General features: G+C 43.0%; 1 protein-coding gene across 4 annotated transcripts in view; it reads right to left on the reverse strand.

The window, feature by feature from the left end:
• POLDIP3 (DNA polymerase delta interacting protein 3) overlaps positions 1–27351 on the reverse strand; it is an 81159-nt gene extending 53808 nt beyond the window's left edge. For all 4 annotated transcript variants that reach the window (XM_069231224.1, XM_069231223.1, XM_069231226.1 and 1 more), the window contains exons 1-2: positions 27195–27351; positions 14044–14491 (exon numbers count right to left, since the gene is read on the reverse strand). In XM_069231224.1, the coding sequence (XP_069087325.1) occupies positions 14044–14491; positions 27195–27253 (507 nt within the window). In that variant the 5' untranslated portion in view covers positions 27254–27351. The remainder of the gene's footprint in view (positions 1–14043; positions 14492–27194) is intronic.
• Between the last annotated feature and the right edge of the window lie 575 nt (positions 27352–27926).

Consider the following 27926-nt stretch of genomic DNA (forward strand, 5'->3'; position numbering starts at 1 on the left):
TGAAACTCAAAATAGGTCTCATTTTCTGCTCTGCTACATTTAGTTTAGCACCTAGAAGTAGCAGACTGAGGGTAGGATTATTACAGATTTATAACAGTAATCATGTTACACTGGCTCCTCTAATTTACAATTTTGTTGAACGTTGCAACTACCTTTTTATTGGTCTTCACTGAGGTTACATCATATTGTGTGCATTAGACTAGAATTTGGATTTAAAAATAAATCTTTACTGGGTGGGTGGGGATAGCGGTACAGGAAGGGGGTAATGCCATGAGAACTCGATTCTACGAATGTACTGAGCCCGATCTGTGGCAGTATAGGGGTTTGTTTTGTAGAGTTATTAAATGCATATAGTGTTATATATAAAAAATACATATATTAAAAAAAAGTATCCATCATGTCCGAATGTTCTTGAGTGCGCTATTCCTTAACGAAAGAAGTTTTGGGCCTTCCACTAATTATCCCTGTAATGTCTCCTGGGATTGAATGTTACCTGAAACTCATCTCGCTCAGTGGGTTGTAGAATGGCTGCAGTACAATGGTTTTCAGATTCAAGTTAGGACAATGACTGAGTCCTTGGTGCCAGGGGGGTCTAGAAAATGGACTTGTGTATCTACAGAAAATCTAGAGAACTTAGCCCTAACTTCAATGGACCACTCTAGTATGCAGGGGTGTGGAATTCATATAGCCCGACACCCAGGATATATTGTTTGGTGTCAAGGACAAGTTTTCATTTTTATTTTGTCCTTAGGACAAGTAGGAACAACAAACCCTTTGGCTGCCAGTTTAGATTACCACACTATGGAGCAGGAAAGGGAACTGCCTGCAGTTGATGTAATATTTTTATCCATATGTTAAAGCTGTCCCAACTTATATTTATGGTTCATTAATTAAAAAACTTTATTATTTGGATGAGCGGTCTAAATAAATGTTGTAAGCTCGGACTGCACTACTGACAGTAGTTCCAGTAAAAAACAAGCATGTGCAATGCAATAGGTCTTGCATTTTATTGAGTTAGAGCTATTGGCACTGTAAATTCATAATTGGACTTTTCTTGCCACATGAATTGGTCAACCCTGCCTCATAATTTCAAATTTTCCTGTCATATAATTCCAGTGGCTCTGAATATAACTAAAGCACTTACATTTACCTTCTTCCTCTATCTGCAGTAAAAAATGAAAATGTTGCTATGTAGTATTCCAATTTAAATCTGCAAAGTTAATTGCATTAGAATACCACTTTCACCACCCCACCCATCCACCCCACCATCAAGAGTCGCTGGCTGACTAACACAATTCCCCAAAATAAGACACAAGACAGCCTCAGAGGAGAAAAATTAGAAGGGTCACCCAAACATATCAGGAATGTTCAAACAGTCATAGTGTAATAAGGATGTTAATTTGGCCTGAATCATGGTCATAACTGTAATAAGGAGAAACTATTATAACATATACAATGATCATATAAACCTGTATCAGAAATAAAATTTTGCAATTAGACTATAATAAAGAGAAACTATTATAACATATACAATTATCATATAAACCTGTATCAGAAATAAACTTTTGCAATTAGACTGTAATGCTCAAAACACCATAACAAAAATATAATTTGTAAGAAACATGGTCATGTAACCATATTGTTAACCCCTAAAGAGCATAAACCCATGAAAAATCAGGCGAATGTAATGCAGTGTAACCATATATTTAGGCCCTAGAAAGCATGACGTTACACAATTTCAAGACTAGCAGATCTACTACAATAATCTTACAAACAAAGCCCAAAAAACAATTTCTCTCTGCTGCAAAACAAATGTTCTAGCTATGGGAGCATAAAAATATAATGAATGGTGGTAGGGGTTATTATTTTGGAGTACCCTCTAACAGTGTGGGGAGCCAGAGATGGTGGAGGCAGAAAGAGCACATTGTGGTGAATGTTCTGAAGGTGGTCCCATTGTCAAAGGACCACAACAAGCTGAGTGAGGAGCAAAAATGTTTTGTCAAAGTAATGCCCTGCAAAGCTTTATGGGGCACGTTTTCTTGTGCCACGAATATTTTAGTATGTTGATATGACTATAATGCTTAGAAAAGCTCCCAGAGGACACCACAATAAAAATAGCATTTGTAAGATACAGTCATGTAACTATATAGTTATCCCCCAGAGTGCATAACCACACAAAAAGAAAATGGCATTACAAAATTGCTTAAGCACCCCACAAAGGGGTAGTCCCTGCTATGGGATTGTTGAGATACAATACAGTACAAATAATACTTATTACTTCTCACTGTTGTCTAATAAGAAGAGAGAGAATAATCAAAGATCTTTGGTTGGGTAGGTCTCCCAAATTGTCTGACTGGATGCCTGCTTGGGAACAAATAGTTCCACTTTATTTCATGGAGAAAAAAAACGTACAAGCTACTATGCATATGCAACCAAGTAGCCAAAATGCAGGTGGCATCTTACATCAAAGCCCAAGAAATCCAGCTCCACTCTGACTGTATGCATAAGGTAGCAGGGTTGGACAGCTGAATGTAAGACTGTGGCAGGCTTGCATAGTTAGTGCATGGTGGATGCATGCAGAATGAACGCATCGTGGGTATTCAGAGACTTAAGTGGAATACAGCCTTGTGACCAAGGGGGCTCTGTAAATAGGCAAAATTGGGGACCACTCCAAACGAACAGTGCAGCTCGACATTATCAATGTCTTTCTAAAATGTATCTCATTAGACTACGGTTTTTGTTCTGCTCACAAAGTTTTGCTCAGAGTCTCACATTTAGGAAATTGAAATGTCATACAAATACACTACAAAGAGGAAAGAGAAACATAAGGACACAAACTTTAGCAGCTATGGGCATTAAACCGAATCAAATGCTACTTTTGCACACACTATGAGCTTAGTTGACTAAATGGGTTTCTGTTAGGGGCTTCTAATTCTGCATTGGAACATATGGAAACCTGTTTCTCTCTCTAGTCAGTCAAGCCTCTGAGAAATCAGGGACATGGGCTAATCTTACTTAAATTTGCCTGGGAGGATGGTGAGGAAAATTGAGCTTTTCCGACAAATCCGGGAAACCTTATCACCCTGCTAAAGAGTGGGAAATAAAAGTGGAGCAAGAGACCTCAAGGGACGGAGCCACGAATGAATAAGGTACACCCTGGGTGACTGGAGTCAGACACCAAACAAGCAGATAAATAGCATTTAACTAGTGCATGCAGAGTTACAGTCACTTATACTGCGTTGTCTCGAAATGGTCTTCCTTGTTCCGGGTGACATTGTTTCGGCTCCTAGTTTCTTTGTCGGTTCCTACAGTGTCTACGTCCAATGGTGAAGATGCTCTGGCTCAGGGGCAGCCTATGCACCCAGCTAACGTGTAAGATAAGAACTTGGCGGAGTGTGGAACACAGGACATGAGGGAGTCGCAAAAGAACCAAAGGGCCAGCGTTGAGCGTCACCATGAGCACATCTGAAAGAGAAGGCCTGCCGCTCTGTCAATCATCATTCAGCACGGTCTTTAGCCAAGCCACATGCGCATGCAAGCGCTGACATTCAGGAGGTGGGTGTGGTGTAAATGCTGACACGATCACCTAATGCTTTGTAAAAATTGTATCCCTATTTAAAGGCATTTTTAACACAAGGTGGAGTTTAGATCGTTATTTTAATGAAACATGAACTGACACTCAAGTTTGTCAATGATTAACAAACAAACTGTTACTATATATTTTATTTCTCTTAAGTTATACATTCATACAAGAAATTAGGAGTGTGTTCTGTATCTGCCACATTATGTATTACCATACTGACGCCTTGTGTTTCCTTCCATATGTTTCTTATCTGGAGGAAGTCTGCGTTTAAATTATGGAATTCTGCCAGTCGCCACTTACATCAAACACAATTCTGTTTTTTTACATTTTATGTAGTGTGAACCTGACGCGTATACACTAGGATGGTTTACATGAGCAGCAGAATATTTTAATATTTTTTTCTAGACACAGGAGATTGCCTGATTACTCCAAAATGATAGGGGGGTAAGCGGTGGCCAGGATTTAAACCTGGTTTCCCCAGTTCCAAATGTGGCTGCTCTTTGCCGCAAAGCCACATGTCCTCCAGTTTTTCATTTTTTCCGATAATACTAACATCCACTCCAAAATGGTCACTGTAAGTTCTACCAGTGAAGGAAAAGCAGTCTATTCTTTACGTCTAAATTTCCCACCAATCCAGAATGCTGTCATAAACATAAAAACAAGCAACAAACAGGGAAGGGGAATACAGGGGGCAGTTAGGTGGTAGGAGTGACGGGCAAGCCACGAAGTGGAATGCAACGCAGGAACAAAAAAAGTTTGCAGTGTATTAAACTTCAAAGCAGCATGGCCGCCTATATCACCCCCTAGTCGTCATGCAAAGCGCTCAAATACAACTGTTCAAGTTTGCACTGCATTAAACTCATAACCGCCATGAGCACGAGGGAGAGAGACAAAAATAAAATAAGTAGTTTGCCCACAGTTAAACATAATCGGCAGTCGTGTAATTATCCATGAAAAAGGATGGGTCCCAAAGGCAGTAACAATACCTCTCTAGGGCGGGTCAAACGTAAGGCATTTAACAACATTTTGGGATTTTTGAAAGGCAAGCCAACGAACAAATCAAAGTGATGGGGCTGAGGTGGGCGTGGTTAAACCCCCACAGATAGATAACACCACATCGGAAAGCAGTGCTTGCACACTGCTACGCTCAACCTAAAAAAGGTGTATACCTGTTTGCAAAGTTTAACATTATGAGGCTACATATAGTGCTTCCAGGGTGCTCTTTGATGAGATGCAAATATTTGCAGAAGCTTGAAAGCAAGATTGCTTTCAAAATGAAACGTTCACAAAAATGCAACTAGGAGAAAAATGTTTTGCTAAATTACTGTGAAATTTTAGGGACCATTTCTTTGAAGCACCATTTAGTAAAATGCGTTGATGCATACTAGTATTTCTAAAGTATGTTCATAATGCAAAACCAGTTTCAACATGATTATGGGAAACACGAAAATAAACAAACATTGCCAAAGCCAATAGGTCTGACATTGGTGGACAGTCTTTTGGTTTTGTTAATGCATTTCTTATTTTGATATGGCCTTTATAAAACTTTATTGTTGTGGTAGCTGCTGGGCACTCACCATTGTAACGAACACTGGCAAAAAAACAAAAATGTTTTTTGGACTCAAATACCACACAGGGCCACAGTATTTCCTGGCACGGAACAAAAGTACTTTGTGTGCCGATGTGCTCCTTGTGAAAGAGCAGAATGCTATCACTCACAGTGAAGGCAGCCAACAGAAGGATAGAGAGAGAGAGATAGAATTTTAATATAAACAAAGAAGTCTTGGTTAATGCCAGACCTAATTAGGGGCCCAATTCTTAAAGAAAGTCACAAAATTGTACCCAGGGTAGATGTCTTTGCATTAGTGCATATTTACATATTTCATGAATTCACAAGAACTTACAAAAAGTAGACTAGGAAATTGTAGTCGTACAAAATATTTGTGAACTGTATTTTAGCACAAGCAAATATGCATCATGTGTAGATCTGCTCAAGCGAAAATCTGTTGAGGGTTTGGAAGTTCACTTTCCCTCCAACCACTTTTTTCCCCAACCCTGGAAGAAGTTTTACTTCTGCCCTTGTCAGAAGTGCATTGCCAACCTTTCTCAGTATGGGAAAATATTAGTGAAGGGCTGGTGAAGCCCTTAAAACATGCAAGTTAGTAGGTTTGCACAGACTCAAAAGGGCATTCCAAACCTGGAACTATTGCTTACTGCTAACTCCGGCCCCACTATGTAGATCTGTGGAAAGGTGGTAAAATAAGGAACTTGCTAATATTTAAGTCCTACTATAGTATTAGCCCAGCATAATAACATAGGATATTATTAGAGCTCTTATATAATTAAATTGATACCATAGATTGTCAAAGTACTACAAGGTACCAAAGGGACAAGTCGATATTTTTACAGGACAAGTAGATTTATGAAGCAACCTGTCACATGGACAAGTAGATATTTTCTTAAATTCCACACCCCTGAGTATGTGTCTTTACACTGCCAGAAGGCCTCTCATTTGCGGAAAGGTTTCACATATGCAGAACAGCTGTTCCTGAAGGAAGACAACAGGGACGGGATCTTTTGGTGGCTGGACCACATGGAGGAGTGGAACGGCAGAGTGATTTTCAGCTCCAGACCATATCTGGTGATCAAGTCAGATGCCAGTAGACTCAGTGAAAGTACCAGATATGGAGAGCAATCTACTAGTGGAAGGTGGTCAGAGGAAGGACTAACCATGCATATTCCCTGCTTGGAACCCCTTTCCAGATCTTTCAAAGTGATATGCTAGACAAAAGAAAGAGTGAGATGCTGTGTACTGTTGAAGCTGGGCAATATAGGTTATATCGTGGTACAGTATACAAACTATCTGGAAAGACATTGACCACAGAATAGGCCACAAGTATTTGGCCGATCTGACTACAAAGTCAAGGGACAGCAGACTAACAGGTGAGTAATTGTAGATCTTGATACAGCAGAGACATAAGAACCATTGTCGACAGTGTATTGTACTCACAAATCATTAACGAAATAACAGATTAGCCTAGGAGTGTCCTGTGCAAGTCTGTGAGGTCCAGATCCCATGCAAATTTTCAACATATACAAAAATGACGACTAGTGTCAATCTAAAATTCTGGCATAGGTTCATGGCTTTCTGCATACAGACTGCAGCAAAATTGCTCATTTTCTGAAATTTGAAAACTGATACAAATATATTACATTGTATCATATTTACATCAGAATGTTAGTGGTTAATGGTACATATAGACTATACCAGGGCTAACGCTTTTATGGTGTTTTTTTTTTTTTAAACGTTTCGGTCTGAACTTATACATATTTATTTTTGCTCAATTTATCTATATTATTTTTCAGCTTGGGTTCTATTAAAAAATAGAGCTGCAAATTGCAAATGTCCACGTTTATTTTTTAAAACTAATAGTACTTTTTCATTTGAATATCTCTTAAGTTTTAGCCCTGTAATAACATTCCTATACAACAAAATAACTTACTCACATGAAAACATTAGCGTTATAGTACAAATATGTGTTTACCCTTGAACACCATTTCAAGGAGCTTGCATGTCAGGGGTCAGTCAGAGCTAAGAGGGCAACTATACATAGCAGTATTAGAGGATATGGGGTGGACAGTGAACTCTCCGCTGGCAAAGTTTTTACCACTCCTCACTATGCTTAGAGTGTAGAGTTCCAAAAATCTATGTGTAGTGGAGCACAGTTTTTTTTTTCCCTTAGTCTCCCTCGCAAACGGTAAGTTTGCGACCGAGGAAAATCTTACTCCAGACCACCTTCCAACTAGATTTCTCAAAGTGGGCGGTCACGGATGGTTGCTTCCACTCACAGTGAGAAACCTTACGTTTGCGTTAAGAAAGCTGCCACCCGAATAGAAAATCTACTCGAGTGGCAAAAAAGAAGCACGCTGCATGTGGTGCCCTTTGCGCTGATTTTACAACACGGAACAAACACACAGCGCTAAAAATCAGCAAGAACAGCACAACCTAATACACACACAGCCACTTTGCAGAACTCCATGTAGCACGGTGGAGTTTTTGGGTCACTTTGCGAAGCAAAACTCAGCGAACTCTTCCAAGGCCTAGAGGGGATCTGTGGGGAAACAAGATTGCTTGGGTTACAGAAAGCTTGATCTTCCAACACTTTAGACTACTGAAAGTTCCGAGCACATTACAGGTGCCACCACTGTCCCCAGATAAATTTGGTCCCAGTTAGACTTTCTAGGTAGGTTTCTTGAAGGTTTGAAAAACGTCCAGTTGCAAAGGAGATTCTCATAGATGTGTCTGTCCTTGTGCACACAAATGAACCGGTTTTGGGGACTATATTCACCTTTTTAGGTCTCACCTGCACATCTCTTGCACTGTGGCAAAATCTTTTTGTATATGAAAAAAAATCTGAAAAGGGGCTTATAGTCAGCCTTAGAACCTGCCCAAACTCTTCCCTTTACTTATGGTTGGTAGTCTTCTCCAGTCACTCTCCTTTTCTTGCTTGGCATTGGTCAGCAGGAATCCTGACATCAGGTTGCACTTCCTCTCTTCTCCTTTGGCTGTTCTCTGGCGCTTGGACCAAATACTCTTTCCGGTTGGCGATGAGTGGCTGGCAGTCAATATCCTTCCACTGGCTGCACGCTTCCCAAGGATTTCTTATTTTACTTTTGTCCTGTCCATTTGCAACGTCAGTTGTTCTTTTCTTGCCCTCCTTTGTCTCCACTGTGCTACTTTGCACCCCCCCACCTGCAGTACGCTGTCTCGATAATATGTGCAAGTTCTTCCTTCTTTTTTCCCCTCAAAACATTCATTCCTTCTCTCATGTGTCTTCTCTTGCTTCTTCTGTGACCCTTTCACCCTCTTTGTCATACTTACTCCTGCTGTCCATCACGCTCCTTTATTTGCTCTTTTTTTTTTTTTTTTTTTTTTAACACAGTTTTTCTTTTTTTTGTTTTTTTTAACCAAAGAAAGTGGTTATACTTCCTAGTGGAACCAACTATTGGTTTTAAAAAACGAACTGCTTCCATAAAGATGTCCAAACCATTCCAGAGGAAACCCTTGCTACACCGGAAATGACCTAGTTTGCTGATGCTCCAAAAGAAAACTGCCCTGTACTCTGGAAATCGAGGGGCAGGCTCTTGTGAGCCAGCGCAGATGTTGCTTGCGTTCTATTGCTACTTTCCCTAGTTAATTGGCAGTGAGGATTCTTGCATGTGAGCACAGTCCAGAAGTACCATGTGAAGGGATCAGTTTTAGTGGGAGGCTGGAGTCATGCCATTGACCAGCAGCGACCAATCAGCTCCTAGGAGGTGGCAGAAACAATGTCCTGGAAGAGTGCGTGTCATGCTTATGGCAGGCACTGTTAGAATTCTCTTAATCTCTAAGACGCAAAGTGTTATGGAGGTACTCTGATGGTGTATGTTCAATTCCAGTACTATCCACTGACAGGTCAGTAAATTGTTTTTTGTCTACATAACCCATCGTAATTGTATTAGTGTAGCGCTTCTAGATCCTAACTAGGCACTACAGGGCAGAAGCATCCGGCGATAGCACGTTATGCTGTGATAGAGTGCTTGGTTGGAAAGGTGTTTTTGCAGTGTGTGAAGTGATTTGTTGCAGTGAGCGAGCGTCAGAATGATACACTTAGCCTGCCTTGGGTCACAACACTTAATATAGGTCCCTTTGGGGATTTTCGGTAGGACATCCCAAACGTCAAGCTGCATCCTCTGCAGATCATGGCTGCTAAGACAATAGCTCGCTTTGATCCTGGAGATTTTGGAGGGCTAGGACAGAGTTCTTTAATGCTATTTTGTTGGCGGCTTCCTTCTTGCACCAAATATTTTTAGCAAAAGCCTTCATAGTGCTTTAACTTGTCTGATCGGGAGGATGGTAATGAACTACAGCATGCCGTGATGAACTATGTTAGTGCCACTCAAGATATTGTGAAAGTGAGTTTCTAACGCCTCCATACATCCCGTTGTAGCAACAGATCGTAGCTCGCGTAATATGTTGGTTACATTACATCTTACTAATACCTTTGATCACAAAGGTAGAGTTTTCATTTAAACCAGCCAACCAATCACCCAAATGTTGGAGCGATGAGACATCATACAAAACACATGGTGCACTCACGAATATTGACGAAGTAACAACAAAGGATAGTTGAGGTTAAGAAACGGAAATGCATGTTTTTGCGATGTATTTTATGCTTTGAGTCGGGCATCACAACACACTGAATTCACAGGGATGGACGAGTCTTGCAGGCACTGCATTCAACAGCTGCAATGTGGTATCTAAGTACTGCCAATTAAAACAAAACTGAGATACAAGCACACATTTGCCTCCAATTAACATTGCGTGGTCTGTCTCTAGTCCAAAAACGATTGACAGTCTGTAACTTGTCTAGTACTCATAATCTTTTTGAAGTTTCCTTTTCATTACATAATGTACATTTTTCTTCTAACTTAATGGGGAATAAAACACATTTTATCAGCCTCACAAGTCACATATGATTTGGGTTAGGAAAATAATTTGTCCTTTCAGTCTGAGATTCAGAAACATGTTTTAAGTGCTCAACCATGAAAGTTTGACCTGTCACAAAAACGTAGCTCTTTTTATAAGTCTGTTCACCTTTCCAAGTTTGTGTTGTACACTTTTCAACCAAAGCTTTGAATCTATGGTAAAAGCTGAAAATACTAATTTAAACAAGCAGTGGCAAAGCAAATAGTAGGTTTCTCCTATACAAAATCTATTGGTTTTGTCATTTATTTATTTTTTACACGTCACACAGCAGTGCAGCATGTCAGTTTTTTTTTTTTTTTAAATAAAAGGGCTATAGTGTGGGCAGCATGGGCCGCATTACAGTTTAGCGGTGACCGTGTCAGTGTTTTTTTTTTTTAACTTTAAGAATGCTGCGCAGCAGCTACGGCTGCTGTGTCACATGTCTGAAAAAACATTGACAATAACTAGATTTTATAGAGGGAAAACCTATTGGTTTTGTCAATGCTTGTACAGTAAGTGGAATAACCAAATCTTGTTTTGGATAGAGGATTTCAAGATAAGATCAACAATATTCTCTCCATTCAAGGAAGCTTTGTTCTAGCACAGTGAATTGTTTGTTCAAATTTGCATCACTTAATGTATAACATTTGTACAGCAATCATGCCAATGTACAGCTCAGGTCACTTGGAACAAGAGGGCACTAGTGGAAACTGAATTGTGAGGGAGGCAGAAAACAAGGGAGAAAGATTAAAATAACAGTTTTACAGGTTGACTAAACAGATGGGGTTTCAGAGGTTTCCTGAAAGTGGGGACTAGATTATGGGCCCACAAAGGATGACAAGTCATCCAGAAGCTCTACACCTCTTACAACTATTTTAATACTTGGTTTTTGAAGAAAAGATCTGCAAGGTCACTTTTGACTATTAGTTGTCTGAAGGGATATTTTGAGTACCAGTGGAATTTAGGTATTCACTTCAAAGTTCTTGTTGAATTTGAACACGTAACTGTTCCCGTTTAGGGTTTTGTAACTGAAGGGGGACATAAAGCAAATCAAAATGATGTAGGGCAGCAGAGGTGGTCATAAGGTGAAGGGGAGCTAGGAGTTTATTCTTTGATGAATTTCAGAGTGGAACTGTCTCCGGTAGCAGTTACTGGGAGAGTTAGGAGAAGGCATCAGTCAAGGTTTTGAGTCATGTCTGAGAACTTTTTCTGTGGTTGCCTTAGGCAGTGATTCCAAGGAGTTAGCAGGGATCTCATCCCGTTGGTTGATACGTGCCCTTTGTAGCATCCACTTGCGTCCTGATCTACAATGCAGCAGTGGAAACCCAGAGACAGCTAATATCAGTAAATGTGTTCTCTTGTATTACAAAGTGCACAAAGAATTTCAGGAAACAAGTACTTTAAACACCCTGCCAAAACAAAAAAATAATTCTGGAAACAAAAGGCTTCATACTAAAAATGTGAATAGCTATTGCAGCTGTGAGACCTCACCACATGAAACTTCCATTTCCAAGTATAAGACTTAATGCAGAAGAAGACTGGGAGGAAACAGCTTCTCCACCTGTTATTTACACACTAATAAGCTATGTAGGGGGCAAATGTGCACTAGATGCTCCTAAATTATTGTTTGAAGGAATTCTGTTAAAACACAAATAACTGCACACCAATCTCAAGCACACAGTAACTCATTAGGTCACCTTTCAGCAAGGTTCAGCAGTAGAGTTCTGTCCTGCTAAAACTGCATAGTGTCTCTTTCGCCATTTTCCGTTTTACATTGTTTAGAAGCTAAATTTTTACTCAGTAGCTCACTGTCAGTGTTGATGATGTATATCTACAGCTACATGAGACTACAGGTGATCGTCAGATGGGGCTTCTGAGAGACTAGATTTGTGCTCACAGAGGGCCTGAGTATTTTTGTAGAAGAGTGGTACTTTTGAAGGTTATCAGGAGGGATGAACACATCTCTTCCAAGGGGTTTGCTGTTAGTTTTCTTTCAAATCTATCACATTCGTTGATTTATTAGATCTGTGCTAAGCCACTTGGAGAGTTGCTCTCCCAAAATACGGAGTGCTCCACCCCTATGGCACTGGCAACTGAATCGAGCACGCGTGGCCAGGTTAGCACTGCTGGACCTCAGCATTAAAATGGATATACATTGTGGCGAAAATGCCTACATATTTTGGGCTTTTGCTCTTGTGCTGTGAAGACATTGAAGGGTAATATAAACTTCTCTTTGCCATCAGGAGCCAGTAAAAATATTTGCGAGTTGAAATCTTCGGGCTCAGGCAGAATCTATCTGATTAGTTTACAATATAAAGATACAGCTAATACTTTCCTTTGGTTGGTTGTGCACATCTGACACCGGATCAGACATTACAATATTAGTGCTGGCCACTGCATCCTTATAACTTCCTTCCTTAGTGAATTTAATTTCCCCCTGTACTATTTACAAAGATTAATTTAAGCTTGATGTATTTTAATGCCACAAAAAACCCTTGACTGGCCGCTGATCCTCCATTTCTAAACTGTACTACATCTTTTGGGTTCACCTCACAACCCGTCCCCGAACCACTACACCCCACCCACCTGTGATGCTATTAATTGTGTTTGACCAATGACTTTGTGTTTCACCACTGCGCATATTAGTTGCTCAATGTTCACCAGTAGCACATTACATTCTGTATTCAGTTTAACTGCCTATTGGCTTTGACATGGCATTAGACATTACATTTGGTATTTGGGTTAGCTGCCTATTGGCTTTGACATGGCATTAGCCATTACATTCTGAATTCAGTTTAGCTGCCTATTGGCTTTGACATATTAGACATTACATTTGATATTTAGGTTAGCTGCCTATTGGCTTTATCGTGGAGTTAGACATTGCAGATGAGCTGTGTTTTTCCAAGCTGTGTTTTTCCACCTGATAGACCAAGCTGTGTTTTTCACACCAGACCCTAGCTGATAAGAGCACGTAGATTTTGTGTTTACCTCTCAATCCAGTCTGAGAACGAGTGAGGCTCGGAGAATTGGCCACTCTCCAAGTTTCTTCGGTTCTCACACTGAGTTTACCTTTAAGGATGGCTACAGCAGAGTTAGATGGAAACTATCTTGACTTCAGACAGGAACGGAGACGTCAGTTGCCTGTCCCCCGTTTGGGTAGAAAATCTCTTTCTCGCAGTTGAACCGGAGTCATCAACTTGCAGGTCCCAGAAAGATGAAGCTGAGTTATAGGCCCGACGGTGATGCAATTTTGACTTTTATGCTATAATATAATCACATGTATTTGCTGTGTACATTGCAACTGAGAAGTACTTTGATATATTTTGCTTTCATTGCTGCGACTAATTTTGAATGTGTGCTTCCAACCTACTAATTTCGCCTCTCAGGAACCTCGTGGTGAAGTAATAATAACAATAAATGTCTTCTTTAAACTCAGAAGGGCATTCCAGAGAGGTTCTGTAAGCTCAGTCTTGAGATAAGAGCAGGAAAGCAGAACACCCACCCCAAGATACCTCCAGGAATGTTTAAGCATACAGCATGGGCAATCTACAAAACAGTATTTGGGGATATACTTTAAGGAGATTTGGTTCATTAACAAATGTGAATACACTGTACATATGTGCTGGGTGTTTGGTTACAGCACATAAGGCTTGCTTTCTCCCATCACTATGAGGCTGGTGTATTCCTCATAGTTGCCATCCTTGTTTTGTATTTTTAAGTAAAAAAACATTCCTAGTCATCACGTCTCCTAATTCCCCTTGACTCTATGTTTTAAAAAAAAAGCTAATCACAGATCTACACACTAAGAAGCAAGTTATCTTTGTTTACTTCTTCGAATGAGCACAACATTCTACTAATCCTATCCAATATAATTACCACATGTAAAAAAAAAAAAAAAAACAGTAGTGTACATTGGGCAAACAAAAACTGGGACATGATCAAGGGAAGTCACCTGAATGGTCTTTGTAATCTTCATGTTAGAGGGGCCTGATGCCATGGCGGGGCTGATTATGGCTGCAGGCGCGTTACGCTTGAAGCCTATTTTCTCACGAGCATCCAACATTTTGCCAGCTGGCTCACTTATGTCACCATGCATTTTACGGGAGTTAAGCATCTCACGAGCGTCCTGTACTTTGCCCTGAATGCGGAAACGGGCATCTTTCTGTGCCAACTTCTCACGGGCATCTTTCAACCCCAGCCGCTGGCGAGCATCTGTGATGCCTATCTTTTGACGGGCATCAAACGTCCGTTGGAAACCAGCAGTGGGAACAACTGGTCTTTTGAAGGTGGGCTGGGAGTTTCCAGTTCGTGTTGGGACTCCTGCACGCGGTGGCACTCCAAAGCGTGGAGCAACTCCAATCCGCGAGCGAATACCACTCACCACGGGTCTTGAATTTAGTCTGAAAAGATAAATCAAAAGTTGGTCAGTGTTTTCTGGATTAGGATTGCTTGCATGCTTCCAGCGCATATCTCCGTATTACACTTTGAGGATCATTTCTTATACCATTCCTTCCCCTATCACTACCCTCCGAAATAAACCCAGAAGATCCTTTTCTCATTTTAGAGTCAGCCAACACAACTCGTATGAAACAGGTGAAAATAAAATTGTTTTTAGAAGCATATTTGTTTTAGTATTTTTTTCAAAAACAGCTTGCATTCAGATTTTAGTTGAGAGTGATAAAATAGTAAATCTGTTGCAAAATATGTGTGCACTTATTTCAGTTTTTTCTGAGCCATTCACTCACAGCATGGACACTGTATCAATCACAGTGCTTTTAGGTGAGGCAGAACTTGAGTCTGACAAGGGTTCCTTGATCCCTCACCCTAACTCTGATTCATCACTGGAAAGTAAATATGCCCTTGGCAGTGCCATGATAGAAACATTAAAAGCAAGGGATAAAGTTTTAGAAACTGGGCATATGTGAACCATACCACCCTACAAGAAAAACAAACCGCAAAAACTTCTTCTTGGACCAAGTTGTTAAATTATGGAACTCTTGTGCAGTGATGAGCAAGGATACGAGCCATGAATGCACTGCTGGTATTCGTAACGACGGCACAGAACCTGCCTTTTCTAAAAATGGAATCCACTGGTAATGTCCAGACATTTCTCTCTTTATCACCACTCAGAAGTATGGAAATCACTGGATCCTAGCTAGTACAAGCAGGAACACCCACTAAATAGGACTCAGTCCAGATGTCCCTCCATTCTCATACAGTACACAAAACAGAAGAAGCTACTAGAATACATATCTCAACAGCAAGAGTTGCCACAGAAAAAAAAAAAAAAAAAAAAAAAATCAGGAATAGCTATGAGTTCCAATAACTAGAACAATATAGTGACATCAAATAACTGTAGCCAGGGCGAGCCAGAGCATACTATTAACTCAAATATTGTTTTGCAACTGAAAAATATCTCAGAGGTTTACACTTTGAATGATCATTCCATCACATAGCTACCTGATGTCCTGCTAGAGATTTACACTAAGCAAGAACTACAGAACGAATAAGTGCTCCTCTTACTTTCAGAAGTTCCGCAGTCAAATTAAACATGACTCCTATGCAATAGCTTGAAGAAACAATATTTATTGGAAATGTTACGACTTTCCAATATAACTATTCTACTCCCATAACCAATGTAGTGAAGATTTGTTTATGAATGGTATGACAAGCGGAAAACAACATCACAACTGTAGCAGGTATAAAAGCCAGAGTTTCTGATGGTTTGATGCGCCTCATAATTCAAAACATATACAATATCAATTGTTTTAGATCTCAGGTTCGGCACAACATATTTGCATTAAATGCCAAAAAAGCATGGCACTCCATTAAAACAGCAAGACAAAGCAAACATGCCAAACATTATAAGGTTATACCGCGAAAGAGTAGGTGATGCCACCCAAAATTAGAAGTTAGAGTCAATCCTGGACGATGCATATGGAAGGAAAGTTTGTCAATTCAGAAGTTCAAGATCAAAGAAACATGGCCGTAGTGGTATTGTTCATCCAAACACCCTTTATTGCAAGAGTTGAGAGAGACAGCCGACATGTGTTTCGCCCCTTACATAGTTAAAAACATGGGGCTTTCTCAAGGCTGTAGAATGAAAAGACAAAAATTGACGTCTACAAACTGATTTGTTATTGGAAACGTTATCAGATCCCTTTGTGAAAAAAGTGAAGCCATTAGCCCAAGTGAAGAAGGTAGGTGTTCTTAGTGCATATCAAATAATTCAAAGTGAAACTAGTTCACATTGCCAGCGGTATCCAAAAAACAGAATCCTTATGCCAAAGGATCCAGGTAAACAGAGGAACACTGTGCTGGCATATAGTAATGTAAACATGCATTGTGATGACAAAAAAGTAGGATCAATTTAGCATGCAGTATATCTGATAATCAGCATGCTTACCAAGCAATGTATTGTAGATGAGAGTCTCAGAGTACACCTCAAACAGAAAATGGATTAGAAGACCTATTAGGATAGAACCAAGTGAAAATATATACAAAAAAAATAAAACTTAAGAAAATGTAGGAGTGCAGGGATAAAAAGGCAAGTGACAGGAGTCCATTTTAAATTTTATTACAAGACCGGAGGCTCATATTATGCAGTCTTTTCTTGCTTTAATTTTAACAGCAGCCAAGAAAAAAACTACATTTCCCAAGAAAAGGTAAAACTACAAAGTGACATCACGATGGGGGGGGGGGGGGGGGGGGGAACACAACAAATGGGACTTCGAGTACAGCTATTAATATATTGGCTGCGAACAACAAGTCCTCTTTTCTTGGTGCTTGCAGTCAAGATAAGTACTTGCACCTTTTTCCTTTTATTCATTTTCATATTTACTGCTATTTACTCTGTATTTATTGTGTGCATACCTCTCCTCGCGCTCGTCCGCGCATGTTTCTTTGTGGCCTTGCGTCTTCCAACGGTCGTCTTCGGCCGTTGGAAACGCACTGAACCATTCTACTCCTTGCCTCGGGTCGCTTCCCTGCAACGTCCGGTCTTCCGTTTTGGCTTTCCTGGTTCCTCTTCCCCCTGGGAGGGGTTTAGTGTTCAGTTACCGCCTCTTCTTGTTTTAGCGGTAGGATTTGGCTTCGTTCAGTCAACACGCCTCTATCCTCAGGCCACTCCCCACTCTCCTAGCTTGTTTTTCAACCCCTTTTTTGCTGGATAACTTTAGTTTACCAATTTCTATTTGTTTTCTATATATATTTTTGGCTGTTTCTTCTCCCTCTCGATATGTCTGAGGAAGAAGACACTCAATTTCTTCAGGAAACCTTAAAGAATGTCATAAAAGACTCTGTCCAACAGGCTGTCTGTTTCAATGTTAGATATGTCAAAAACTTTAGAAGCCTCTTTTTCCAAAATAATTTCTACAAGTGATGTGCCTTCTGTCAATGGCAAGAAACGTGCAGCCTCCCTTCCGGGGCCCTCGAAATACGTTTCGGTTTCTTTTTGTCCTCCCACCAGAGAGCTTTCCAAATCGGGACCCCATTCTTCCCCCATCCACATTACCCATTTGAGAGACACGGATGAGGATGATGATGATGCCCTCAGTCATACCGATGATGTACATGGATCTATTGCTCAGTATGTTTATGGGCCTCCGGAGAAAAGGCGGAAAATTTCTCCTTCTGACGGTGGTGCCGCTCACCCTGTGTCTCACGTTTTGGTGGACCATTCCGGTGAACCTATGTTCGACCCTTCCTTCATGGTACATCCCAACTCTAAGGAATGGTTTCCTGTTGACCATGTCGCAGATTAGGTTTCTTTTTATTTACGCCATTCCATAGACAAGGTTACCTTCATTATCCACCAACGTTATTGCTACCACTGCTACTGACCCAAATATGCTTATGTTTTTTACCAAATTTGGGAAAGATCCCAAAAAGGGTGTGGATAGTGCCTGGTCAGGTTGCCAGGATAAGCTGTTGGATTTGGTGGGTCCTCCAACTAGGATTCTCGATTTGGCAGAAGAGGCAAAAATGGAACAGTCTCCTATAGACCATGTGGTTCTTTCTAATTGGGCACAACGTGCTATTTGTATGCTGGGTAATGCAAACACCCAGTTATCCATTGAAAGAAGGAAGAATCTTCCCCGGATGATTGACCCCTAATTGGCGTCGCTGGTCTCCAAGGAAGTGGGCCCTTCGGCTAATGGCCTAATATTTGGAGATTCCTTTACAAAAGAACTGGGCAAGTATGCCTCCACCTTTGCCACTTTAAATAAGGCTCATCTCTCTCTGAAGATTTTTTCGTCACAGGTTTTCTCCAGGGTCGGCAAAAGCAGGATTCGCCTAGCCGGCCACTCCCGCAGTGGTCAATACCCCAACAGAGACTCCTACTATCAGCAGAACCAGCCTGATGCCTACTCAGGATATAAGCCACGTTTCTACCCCAGCCGTTCAAGAGGTCACCGGCGCAGAGGATGCTCCAATAAAGCGCAGAGGATGCTCCAATAAAGGAGAACAATTGTCCGGTAAGTGTTTTCAATTCTGGCCTTCCTCCAGTAGGAGGCAGATTGGCTTTGTTCGTAGATTCATGGTTGCTTCTCACGTCAGATCCTTGGGTGATTCAGTCCATTCAGGGTTACCTCTTGGAATTTTATCACCCCCCCAATCCAATCCCTTTTCCCTTGGTTTTCTCTCAAGAACAACACCAGCTCCTCCACAATGAGATTCAGTCTCTCCTCTCCAAACAGGCCATAGAACCAGTTCAGTTCGACTCTTCCGGTTTTCTCAGCACCATTTTCTTGGTCCAAAAGAAAAAAAACAGAAGTTTCGGCTAGTTCTAAATCTAAAAAATTCCAACAATTTTTTAATTTATCGCCATTTCAAGATGGAGACTATCCTCCACCTCAGGGATATTTTACTACAAAACGATTGGTTGGTCAGATTAGATCTTCAAGATGCTTACCTTACGGTACCAATTCATCCCTCTCACAGGAAATATCTCCTATTTCAATGGGGAAACTCCTTTTACCAATACAAAGTTCTTCCTTTCGGCCTCTCTTTGGCCCCTTGGTGTTCCACTAAGATTCTCAAGCCCGTATCAGCTTTCCTCAGATCTCGCGGTGTCCGCCTTATCCTCTATCTAGACGATTTTCTCCTTATGGCACAGGACAGATATCTGCTTCTTTCCCACTTACATCTTTGTCAAAATATTCTCCTCAAGTTAGGATTTCTCACCAATTTTCCGAAATCTGCTATTGTTCCAACTCAAAAGCTGGAATTCCTCGGTTTTCTCATAGACACTACTCTTTCTATTCTTCAACAAGGTCTCCCTAATCAAAAAGGAAATTCGTAAATCTTTATCTCTTCCTCATATCTCTCTCAAAACTCTGGCTCGTCTGGTGGGGCTTCTTGCTTCCTCAATTCAGGCTATCTTCCCAGGTCCCCTGCATTATCGCGCCCTTCAGCGTTTGAAGATTCGCCATCTTCACAACGGTCTTGCCTATTCCGATCCTCTTGTTCTAGACCCAGAGTACAGAGAGGAACTACTGTGGTGGCTCACGCACCTAGACGCCTGGAACGGGAGGACTATCTTCTCTGCCGCCCCAGATCTTGTATTAGAATCCAATGCAAGTCGGATTGGTTGGGGCGCAAGATGTGGTCGGTTCTCGACTGAAGGCATGGTCTCAGAAGGAGTCCTGCATGCACATAAACAGTTTAGAGATGCTTGCAGGTTCCTTTAAGTTGCACCATTTTTCTCCGAATGGACAACCTCACTGCCGTCAGGTACATCAACCATCTAGGAGACACCAGGTCCAAGATTTTATGTACCCTGGCAAAGCATCTTTGGGAATATTGTCTTCCTCGAAGCATCTCAGTCAGGGCACTTTACCAACCAGGAAAACTGAATACAGTCGCAGACTGTTGCTCCAGACATCTTCAGGATTCTAGCGATTGGCAGCTGAACCCTTCAGTGTTCAATCGTCTTATTTCCATCTTTGGCAACCTTTCCATAGATCTTTTTGCTTCGCGCCTCAACTCCCACCTTCCTTCCTTCTTCAGTTGGAGAACGGATCTGCAGGCTCTCTTCACAGATGCTTTCCTTCAGATCTGGCCATCATCTTTATGCTTTTCCTCCTTTCCTTCTGATTCCTCGAGTCCTTGCACAAGCACACAGACAGCACTCCACTCTGGTTCTCATAACACCCTTTTGGCAAGCACAGCCTTGGTATACAACTCTTTTGGAATTAGCAGCCGACCATCCGGTCTGGCTTCCTCATTTCCCCAATTTATTGCTGGATCCCCAAGGTCGCAACACCACATGGTCCTCGACAACAACTTGTTTCTCATAGCTTGGAAGATTTTGAGTCGTCCTGGAGCACCCCAGGAATTTCGGAAGATGCTCTCAAACTCATCCAACAGCCTAGTACCACCAAGGCCTATAAATCTGCATGGGCCGCTTAGTGCAGCTGGTGTATGGACAGGAATTCCGATCCCCTTTCAGCTGATGTAGTGTTGGTTGTGAATTTCCTTGCTTCTTTGGCTTCCCAGGGCAAAGCTTACCACACTATTAATACTTACAGATCAGCCATTTCAGCCGAACACTATAGAGTCAATGGCAGACCGATGGGTGAAAACCCTCTTGCTTGTCAACTTTTAAAGGGAGTAAGATATGTTTTTCCTCCATCTCCTAGGTATAACATAATGTGGGATGTTATTTGGTGTTAAAATTCCTCATTGACTGGCCGGATAATGCTTTCCTTTCCCTTAAGCAACTGTCTACAAAATTGACTACGCTTTTATGTCTGATTTCCCTTAAACGTGTTTCGGGTGTTAAAGCTTTGGATGTGTCCTCCTTTTTCCTTTTCTCCTTTAGGTGTTTCTTTTCAGGTTCGAAGACGTACTAAGACTAACCTTGCCTCTCTGTTCATTATCCGTTTTTCCCTCTCAACCCAAATTGTGTGTTGGAAATTGTTTAAAGAATTATGTGGATCGTACTGCAGACCGGAGATCATCCTCAGCCTCCAAATTACTAATTTATTTCCAAAAACCTCATAAACCTGTTTCTTCCCCTACCTTAGCCCGTTGGGTCAGATGGATCATGTCTTTAGCAGGGATCAATGTCGATTGCTTTGAAGCCCATTCTGCTAGAGGTGCTATGGCCTCTCTGGCTTTCTGGGCTGGAGCCTCATTGCAGGATATTCTCAGGTCTGCAGACTGGTCCAATGAAAACACGTTTAGAACTTTTTATTGGAGGAAATTTTTAAGCCACGCAAGGGATAAAACAACTCTCATCACATTTCTAGTGAACGAATGGAGGAAACCAGAGTATTTTGTAAAACTTGAGAATAAAAAACACTCTTCGCGAACAGTGAAGATAAATGCGACAAAATCACACCTGAAAAGAACCACAAAGTGTCCATCTCAAAAGTACACACTAAGAAGCAGATTTTCGTTTGTTGCTGCATGCTGCTAATGTGGGTTATGAGGCAGTAATGATAATCTCAGATGACACTGATGTGTTTAATATGTCCTCCTCGGGGACCTGAACTTCCACCTCGAGAACAACAACGACGCCAACTCCCCTGCCCTGATTGACAACCTCGGAATCAAACAGCTCGTAACGACACCCACTCACGCCGCTGGACACACGCTCGACCCCATCTTCTCCGCAAGCCCCCACGTCTCCTTCAACCACACCACCGAACCACACTGGACCGACCACAGATGCGTCCACTTCACCTTCAAAAAACCCACCACCGCACCCAACAGCTACCACGCTGCTGCTGGGGCAAGGTCACCGAGGACCAACTGACTACCGCCCTCGCCCTGAGACCACCCACCGACCCAGACACCGCCGCGACCAACCTCACACAGTGGATCAACGACTGCGCCAACACCCTCGCCCCTCTCAAGACCTTTACAACCAACCACACCAACAAGAAAGCCGCCTGGTTCACCGAGGACCTCCAGATCTCCAAGCACACCTGTCGGAAGCTGGAGAAGAAATGGCTCCACGACCGAACACCAGACAACCACACAGCCCTCAAGAGCGCCACCCGCAGACATCACCAACTCATCAGGACTGCCAAGAAGACCACCTTCAAGGACCGCCTAGACAACAACGCACACAACACCAAAGAGCTCTTCAGCATCGTGAAAGAACTCTCCAACCCCAGCTCCATCACCAACGACACCCCGCCATCTCAAGACCTGTGCGACTCCCTGGCCACCTTCTTCCACCGCAAGATCACCGACATCCACGACAGCTTCAACCCCGACCCCCAGCACCCACCACCGAGACCTCCACCCCTGCGACTACCACTCGCACCAGTCGCCTGACCGTCTGGTCCAGCGTCAGCGAAGAAGGCACCATCAAAACCATGAACTCCATCCACTCCGGATCCCCATCGGACCCCTGCCCTCACCACGTCTACAACAAAGCCAGCGCAGCCATCGCGCCCCACCTCCGGAAAACAATCAACTGTTCCTTTGAGACAGCAACCTTCCCAGAAAGCTGGAAGCACGCCGAGATCAACGCCCTTCTGAAGAAGCCCAAGGCGGACCCCAAGGACCTCAAGAACTTCCGGCCCATCTCCCTGCTCCCTTTCCCGGCAAAAGTGACCGAGAAGATGGTCAACAAACAGCTGACCCGCTACATCGAAGTCAACAACATCCTGGACCCTTCCCAATCCGGTTTTCGCAGCAACCACAGCACCGAGACCGCCCTCATCGCCGCCACTGACGACATCCGGACCCTGATGGACAAAGGAGAAACAGCCGCCCTCATCCTCCTGGACCTATCAGCAGCCTTTGACACGGTCTGCCACCGCACCCTATCAGCACGCCTCCATGACGCCGGTATCCAAGAGAAGGCCCTGGCCTGGACCACATCCTTCCTCTCCGGCAGAACCCAGAGCGTCCGCCTCCCACCCTTCCGCTCCAAAACCACTGAGATCATCTACGGCGTCCCACAGGGATCCTCCCTCAGCCCGACACTGTTCAATATCTACATGGCCCCCCTCGCCCACGTTGCACGACAACACAACCTCAACATCATCTCCTACGCCGACGACACCCAGCTGATCATATCCCTCACTGAAGATCCCCACACCGCCAAAGCTAACCTCCACCAAGGAATGAAGGCCGTAGCCGACTGGATGAAGGACAGCAGACTGAAGCTGAACTCAGACAAGACGAAGGTCCTCATTCTCGGACCCACCCCATCCGCCTGGGACGACTCTTGGTGGCCCACGTCACTAGGCACAGCCCCGGAACCCACGGACCACGCACGCAACCTGGGGGTCATCCTCGACTCCACTCTCTCCAGGACGAGGCAAGTCAACGCCGCCTCCGCGTCCTGCTTCAACACCCTCCGTATGCTCCGCAGGATCTTCAAATGGATCCCCCTCGACACGAGAAAAACCGTTACCCAGGCCCTCATCACCCACAGACTCGACTACGGGAACGCCCTCTACTCAGGAATTACAAACAAGCTCCTGAGATGACTCCAACGCATCCAGAACGCCTCGGCCCGACTCATCCTCGATGTCCCCCGCCGCAGCCACATCACACTCCACCTGAGAGGCCTGCACTGGCTCCCCATCAACAAAAGGATCACCTTCAAGCTCCTGATCCACGCACACAAAGCACTGCACAACACCGGACCCACCTACTTCAACAACCGACTCAGCTTCCACACCTCCACCCAAAGCCTCCGCTCAGCCAACCTCGCCCTCGCCACAGTCCCCCACATCTGAAAAACCACTGCCAGCGGCAGATCCTTCTCCTACCTCGCCGCCAAGACCTGGAACACTCTCCCCACCATCCTACGACAGACCCAGGACCTGCTGGCCTTCAGAAGACTCCTCAAGACCTGGCTCTTCGACCAGTAGCACCCCCCCCCCCCCCAGCGCCTTGAGACCCTCGCGGGTATGTAGCGCGCTTTACAAATGCAGTGATTGATTGATTGAATATGTGTTTGGGGTTCCATGACAGAATCATGTCTAAATTGTTTCTGAAATCTGGTACTAAAATACGCATGCGAGTCCTTCACAGTGGGAAAATGGCATCAACTCTTGGTAAAAATGTTTGTCGAGCTATGATAGGTCTTCATACATTTACCGGATGTGACACAGTAAGCACATTTGCAGGAAAAGTAAGCGCATTCAAAATCCTGACTGCCAGCAGACATACAACAGGAAACATTTTCACAGCTCGCAGACGAATGGGATCTCTCTGAAGAACTAAAGGACAAATTGGAGCAATTTTCATGTTTGCTGTATGCACCACAATCTTCGGTTCATCACGTGAATGACTTCAGATATCACCTATTCTGTGCAAAGAAGGGTGAGATAAACAGTCATCAACTTCCACCTTGCAGGGACTGCCTGAAGAAACATGCCAAACATGCGAATTATCAAGCCACTATAAGCAAGAGATGCCTTCTGAATGATCCACAGACACCTAGTCCAAGTGGGAGGGTGGAAGTTGGAAAAAACAACGGAAAGGCACCCGACACGTACTGAGGAGCTCCATCCAACATAACCGTGCAATGACCACAGCATATTAACGGAATAAGAACTCAGCCATCCAAATCACGAGACGCGCCTCTCAAATCAGTTCTAGAAGTACGTGTTGCCACTTCTCCAGAAGACCAGCAACCTGCTAAGTGACATGAAGGACTCAAGCCATATATCTCTTTGCCCCCTCGCTTCACTAACACAGTAAACAAGGTCTACCCAACTTCCTACTTGTAACCACATAACAGTGGACAATTACTATAGTATATATGACCGCCTTCCCAGTATCAACTTGCTATAATCCAGGTCACCATATATGATATACCAATTCACTACCTGAAAGCTCATCATCAACTGGGGGGGGCTTATAATGTATGAAAAGACCCATGGAACCTAGCTGGAAACTAGATGGCACAGTGTGGTTGACCAGTCTGTAGTTTATTGTTTACAAATCGACATCTTTTCGCTTTCGATGTATGTAGATGTAGGATATTCAAATACATCTCAACTTCCATGTGTACAGATGTTGTGAAGCGGTGTAAATTTTCACCACACGATATTGCTTATATTCATATACAGATCCATACCTCATTGTTTAAAGTTTTGATGTGTCCTAGTTGCGTAGTTTGACTAGCTAACACAGCATGAGAGAAGATGTTGATGCTTGTCTTATGTGACGTCTTAACTTTAAGCATATACAGGATTTGACATTATAACAGCCCTGAGGAAATCGTTGGGTTATTCCCTAAGACGAAACACGTGTCGGCTGTGGCACAATTGAAATGCAACATCTGTACACATGGAAGTTGAGATGTATTTGAATATGCTACATCTACATATGTCGAAGAGCAAGATGCCGATTTGTAAACAAACTACAGACTGGTGAACCACACTGAAGAACCAAGACGCCTCTCCTTTTTCTGAATGAACTTTTTATTGACAGTATGTTCTCAGACTGTACTGGTGCATGTTCCATGTGATCAAACGATGTATATATAGTGATTTAATATTGATTTTGTGAGACATATACTGTTATAACGAGTGCCTCTTATGCTACTTTTTTGTCTGATTAACAGGGTTTCTCAGGTTTAGAGATAAGGGTGTTTCCCTTATGAGTGCACCGCTTTACTGATATTTGAGTAACTGTACATGTGGCGACTGGGTCTTTGAGCACCATTTCTCCATTGTCTAACACCCTCTCTTTTGTGTATAAGCCCAAAAAGACCTACAGTGTATTGCTGGTCACCTAAAGACTTACACAGACCCTGCATTCCCCAAACAGTCGTGTACTATGAATACTGATATTGTATTAAAACAAAAAGGATGATGATAACGCAGAGCACCGAGATAAACTTGAAGTCTAATGGCAACCATATAAACAAGGACTGTAACAGTCTATTTGGGAAGATTTTATACACCCTCACTGTTCATTCTTTATCTACATCGGTTGCCTCTTCAGATCTATACATTTACAAAGTGGATAACATCCTACTATACCCACCATAGGAAATCTAATTGAGAAGATAAAAGAAAACACTACAACCACAATAAAGGGACCTGCACAGCTAATTTGCACTGTCAGCATAACACAAATTTTAAACATGCACATCAATTCCACATGCTTCCTCGTTAATCATACAGTTAAATAATGCTCCCCATAACGTGGCAACCACACCTCGGTGGTCATCATGCATGACAAGTTAACATTTCCCACATAGGCCCAAACCAGAGACAACACACTTTCAACTACACATCAACACAGTGTTATGTGATAACTGCATGGATAAGTCTTTCCGGGCTTTCATATAAAACATAGGAAAAGGGTCTCCCTCCCACATGCAAAGGGCTGCCAACACAGGTTCCCCTTCTCCAAGAATGGAATTATCAGAAACCCACTGGTACAATTCTCTGTTACCGGGTTCCTATCAAATGAAATTATCAGTCTCCTCGCTCACTAATAAACAGGGAACTCCCTTTTACTAATCAGATTATCCTTCCTTGAGATGAGCACCCTAGTTTCCAAGGACAGAACAGTTTACTCCCAATGAAAATACCTTACCTGACCTTCTGAATTATCTGCCCTCCTCTTAGTTCACTATATTGCTGTTATATGACTAAATGCCAGTATTCCATGAAGGGAAACATGTATTTATTAGTCCCACCGGGACACCTCTTTCTCCACCTGGACTCAGTGATCACCGAAGAAACACCCCTGCCACGACCGCTAGCCTTTCTTCCAAAAGCCAACTGTTCATTGTAATACTTCTGCCACCCAAACCACGTACGTTATTGTCCCCTTCCGCAACCAGGAGGCACCCTTGCCTTGTCCACTTAATAGTATCTTCCCCTCGTACATCGTCTGGGATCCACCCCCTGAATCCTCTGCTTCAGTACCCCACCGGGAATAAACCAACACTTCTTCCCATGGATGTTCTGCGCTCACCAAATACACCAGGGATCTATGTAATGGTGTATCCCTCTCGTCTCAGTCGGTGACTGACAACTCCTCCAGGCCGAGCAGGGGGAAGTCCTGTGGTTCAGCCGCTAAAAGACTCAAGATTTCAGATTGTGGGCGGGGCATGAACCTGTGCAATTATAGGGCTTTCGTGCCCACCCGAGGCTTCGTGCTCACCTGCCCGCAGCCGCCAGCCCCCGCTTCCTGATCAGGTCATCCAGGGACAGGTCGGCCATGTCGGCACGAGAAGATCACAGCTCCGAAACCGGGGCGCTTTCTGTGCGTCTCCTCACCAACGGCCAAAGAGTATTTCCGGGCCACGAGGCGCTTTCCGGTTCCTCGTAGCCAATACAGAGCGCGCAAGCCCCCTGTCAGCAGAGCGAGGCTTCACACGCAAGAAGAGGCCCATTCCTTCAAATTCTCCGAGGCCGCCATCTTGGAATGGTTATGGGTTAGAATTAGAGTCTCAATCTTGGTAAAAACAAACGCAATACTCTTCCCAGTCAAATCCCCCAAGTACCTTAATGGATGGTATGCATGGTACCGCATACAGTAGAATCAAAAAAGAGGCAACGGATATCAAAATAAGGTTTCAACTTAAACAACGAGATACCAAAGTGGTGTGCACAGCAGTGTCCAGGCGAAGACCAAAGAAATCCTCCACTCTATAAACCATTAGAAAATATAATTGAAAGGATCTTAAATGTGGAAAGGAACATGGTGGCTTAAAACAATTATTGTGTGTCCACTGGTTGCAGATCAATCCTCTTTTGTGCTCCTTGACTTCTGTCTGGGTTTATTGGGGTTAGAATGGCTGCTTCAAATGGATTTTTGTTATTAGATGTGGGAGGACACTAGAATAACCTTAGTACAGTCCAGACAGCCCCCCACTCCCAGCCCTCAGAGCCC

The sequence above is a fragment of the Pleurodeles waltl genome, chromosome 4_2 (assembly GCF_031143425.1).
Source record: "Pleurodeles waltl isolate 20211129_DDA chromosome 4_2, aPleWal1.hap1.20221129, whole genome shotgun sequence".
NCBI classification, from domain to species: domain Eukaryota; kingdom Metazoa; phylum Chordata; class Amphibia; order Caudata; family Salamandridae; genus Pleurodeles; species Pleurodeles waltl.